Source organism: Hippocampus comes, unplaced genomic scaffold (assembly GCF_001891065.2).
Source record: "Hippocampus comes isolate QL1 unplaced genomic scaffold, H_comes_QL1_v1.1 scaffold812, whole genome shotgun sequence".
Lineage (NCBI taxonomy): Eukaryota > Metazoa > Chordata > Actinopteri > Syngnathiformes > Syngnathidae > Hippocampus > Hippocampus comes.
In genome coordinates, this window is record NW_017806001.1 from 3,651 (window position 1) to 6,822 (window position 3,172).

Genomic DNA, 3,172 nt, shown 5'->3' on the forward strand with positions numbered 1-3,172 from the left:
TGTTTCAGTCAGGTTTTGGTCATTGTTATGTTTTATCTTCGGTTATGTGTTTTGTTTGATATTTTGGACTTTGTTTGTTTTGGATTTAGTTTTCTGAGTTTCAATACACTTCTTCAAATACACCCTGCTCCTCCCTCTTGCCTGCTTTTTGGGTCCATGACCACCTCGCAACCGTGACACTTATCCCCTATCGTTCACATTTTTTCATGTGTTGCATGCGGGGCAATCATACTCTCCTCTCCTCACCCACCTCCGAAGTGCTTCTTCTGCATCCAGTTGCTCTTTGGCCACCATCAGGTCCCTCTGTAGGCTCACGTCTGTGCCATTCACCCACGTGTACACCACATCGATGGGAATGGGTGTACACTCTCTGCCAGAGGAGAAGAAATTGAGCCACTTGGACGATGTCAATGTGAAAGGAGCTCTTCTTGTGGTTTGACTTGTTGTTTAATCATATTGAGAGCACTCTCTGACATTGTTGTTGAAGTGCACTATTCAGTGGAGTTGAGAAAACGCCGTGGGCTGATTCCTCACCTGCTGTGGAATGATGTACATTTATCCACCTTCTTGTCTCCCTTGTCTTCGGGAACCTCATTCGACTGGTGAGACCAGTCCTGACTCTGCAGTTTCTCAAGCTGCACACATGAGAGTCACGTCTAGTGACGACTTGCATTGTGATGACATCGTCCGTGTGATTTTGTACACTTTAACTGCCTCTACTCACTTGTAAAACGCAGCAGATTAGCTGGTGTTCAACTGTAGAGTACATGTTATTTTTAAATGTAAATTTCGAAAGTTCTCACATACTCCAGCAACATTATGTTTCATCTCGGAATGTTTCGACTCATTTTGCTTTGGCGGATCACAAATGCCTCTTGAAAACGATGAGTTTCTTTTCAAATATCCTTCCACCGAAAATCATAATTATACGCAGATTGTTTCAAAAGCCGAGAGCGCCGGTCACCGCATCAGTTTTGGGCAGCATGTCTTCAAATAAATTGACACTGAGACATTTTGGGCCAAAGAAGCCAGAGGCGACTCACCTCTGCCATGCGATGAAGGTGCAGCATCACGAGAATGAGGGCTGCACAGCAGACTACGACTTTGTATCGGCGACGAAGACAGATGTATGGCAGCCTCCGAAATAGCCTGCGTATCATTCGGCCGCCTGCCATGAGTCCTGAGAGAGCACATCGTTGGATATGTCTTAACTGAAGAGACACAATTCTGACAAGCATTTGACCATGAGGATTGCATTCGTCTCGCCAGGCAGCAAACCTGGATGTAGGATGGATTACGTTGCACCTGCCACAGCGCCTCATTCAACGCCAAAAGACACTGCGACACACTAACTTACTTAGGTTGTCACACTTGACAGACCCGTTGAACATATTAAAATTAGAGCAATCTCTGTTTTTTTTTTAAATGGGTGGGTCAGTAGGAAGCAACCATTTCTTCTCAAAAGCGGTGGTTGGGGGGGACATCGACTGACTGGGAGTGAATTCTAAACATACTTTTTATGCACACTACGGAGAAAATGTGATGATTTTTTTTTTTTAAATAAACATTTCCTATTGATAGATTCACGGTCAACGGTGGTGGTGGCAACTGGGGTGGCATTTGGTAAAGGTGGCAGCAGCCACCCCTTCCCGACCTGTGAAACCGCCAATGGTTTGCGCTGTTTGTGGCAGGGTTGTCACCCGGTTCTCTGTCACTCGCGGGTGCTTCCTGAAGCACAACGTGAGACAGGAACTTCACACACCTTTCCAAGATTAATTTGCACCTGCAATGGAGTGATGTACAATTACTGCATCGACATACATTGCGCAAATCCAAAAACCTCTTGAAAGCGGTTGGACCGGTTCCGACTCCACTCTTACACAACCTGCATGTATGGGGGCTCACATCAGGCGCTGACGTATATTGAGATGACATCGTCGGTTTGAATTCAGACATTTTTAACACATTGTGTCCAGCAGTCACACCCGCATTATTGTTTCTACTTGTGAAACAACAGATAAAAACGGCAAATGAAGTGGTGTGCAAAAAAATGACAACAATAGCCTTCGGGCGTTGGTTATTTGAAGACATTTGAATTTGACAATTAGAAATATCACTCCACAAAAGACAATACATAATTACATTTCAATTAGAGCACTGTCACGGTGCAACGGTAAGTTTTCAACAACTCTCCTTTAAATCACTGATGAGGTTGTTTTTCCCCAACAATTATTATCTTGATGAACATGATTTGTTGGTCATTAGACAGAGGAACGAGTCGAGGGCGGCACGGTGGCCGATTGGCCTTCACACCCTGAGTCGTCCGAATCTGTTGACTTTGGTCAGCGGTCCTTGTTCCTCCCTCAGCTGCTCTTTGGCCACCCGAAAGTCCCTCAGGTGGGTCACAGCCGTGCCACCTACCTTGATCGACTGGGACCTTAATGCTAGATGCACGCGCGTCCATGTGCGCGTTTGCAGTTTTTTGATATCTAGCATAATTCGAGAAAGCCATTTAAACAGGAAACTGACAGTTTTCATCTGTCACAAATAATTGGTGGACCAACAGAATTCAGATTCAGATTCAGATTCAGGAAACTTTATTCATCCACGTGGGGTAATTTGGACTTAACAGGCACGCTCTGCACAAGAAACATGAAAAACAAAGACGAACATGGGATACAGTGCGAAGGGCCTGTCGGTACTCGCCGTATGCACAGCGCCCCGAGATCTTAGTTGAGAAAAGTAAACACCAGGGAAGGAGGGGAAAAAAAAAACATGCTCGAACTATCCTCTTCTGAGGATATTTTAAGTCTCGGAGAAAAAAAAATTCCCTGCACATCAAGCGTATGACAGTTGCAACAAGTCACAAGACATAACATGTGATGGGGGGGCGGATGGAGCGCGACGCAGCACGACCGGCGTGCTGCCAGTCCATCCAGCGCACAGCAGATCAAGTCACATCACGGGGAAAAGCCAGGAGGAACGATGAAGGCGTTGATGATAAAGGGCAGGCCGCAGCTGCTTCGTCAAGGTCTGCTCATGGAGACAGTCCCAGCTTATCAGTCCGTGGCTGAGAAGGAGGGGGTGATGGGTGGGGCACTAGCTTCCATGCGTACTTTCCAGGGGAAAGGGTCCAGATAGCGTTGTTTTGTCTTGGGACGGCCGCGAAATT

General features: G+C 46.2%; 1 protein-coding gene across 1 annotated transcript in view; it reads right to left on the reverse strand.

The window, feature by feature from the left end:
• Nucleotides 1-567, reverse strand: part of LOC109529166 (N-acetylglucosamine-1-phosphotransferase subunits alpha/beta-like) — a gene marked incomplete at its 3' end in the record, with an annotated part of 2,948 nt that extends 2,381 nt beyond the window's left edge. Inside the window, exons 1-2 of the mRNA XM_019892385.1 lie at nucleotides 535-567; nucleotides 251-370 (exon numbers count right to left, since the gene is read on the reverse strand). Coding sequence (XP_019747944.1) covers nucleotides 251-294 — 44 coding nt within the window. The remainder of the gene's footprint in view (nucleotides 1-250; nucleotides 371-534) is intronic.
• Nucleotides 568-3,172: the final 2,605 nt, after the last annotated feature.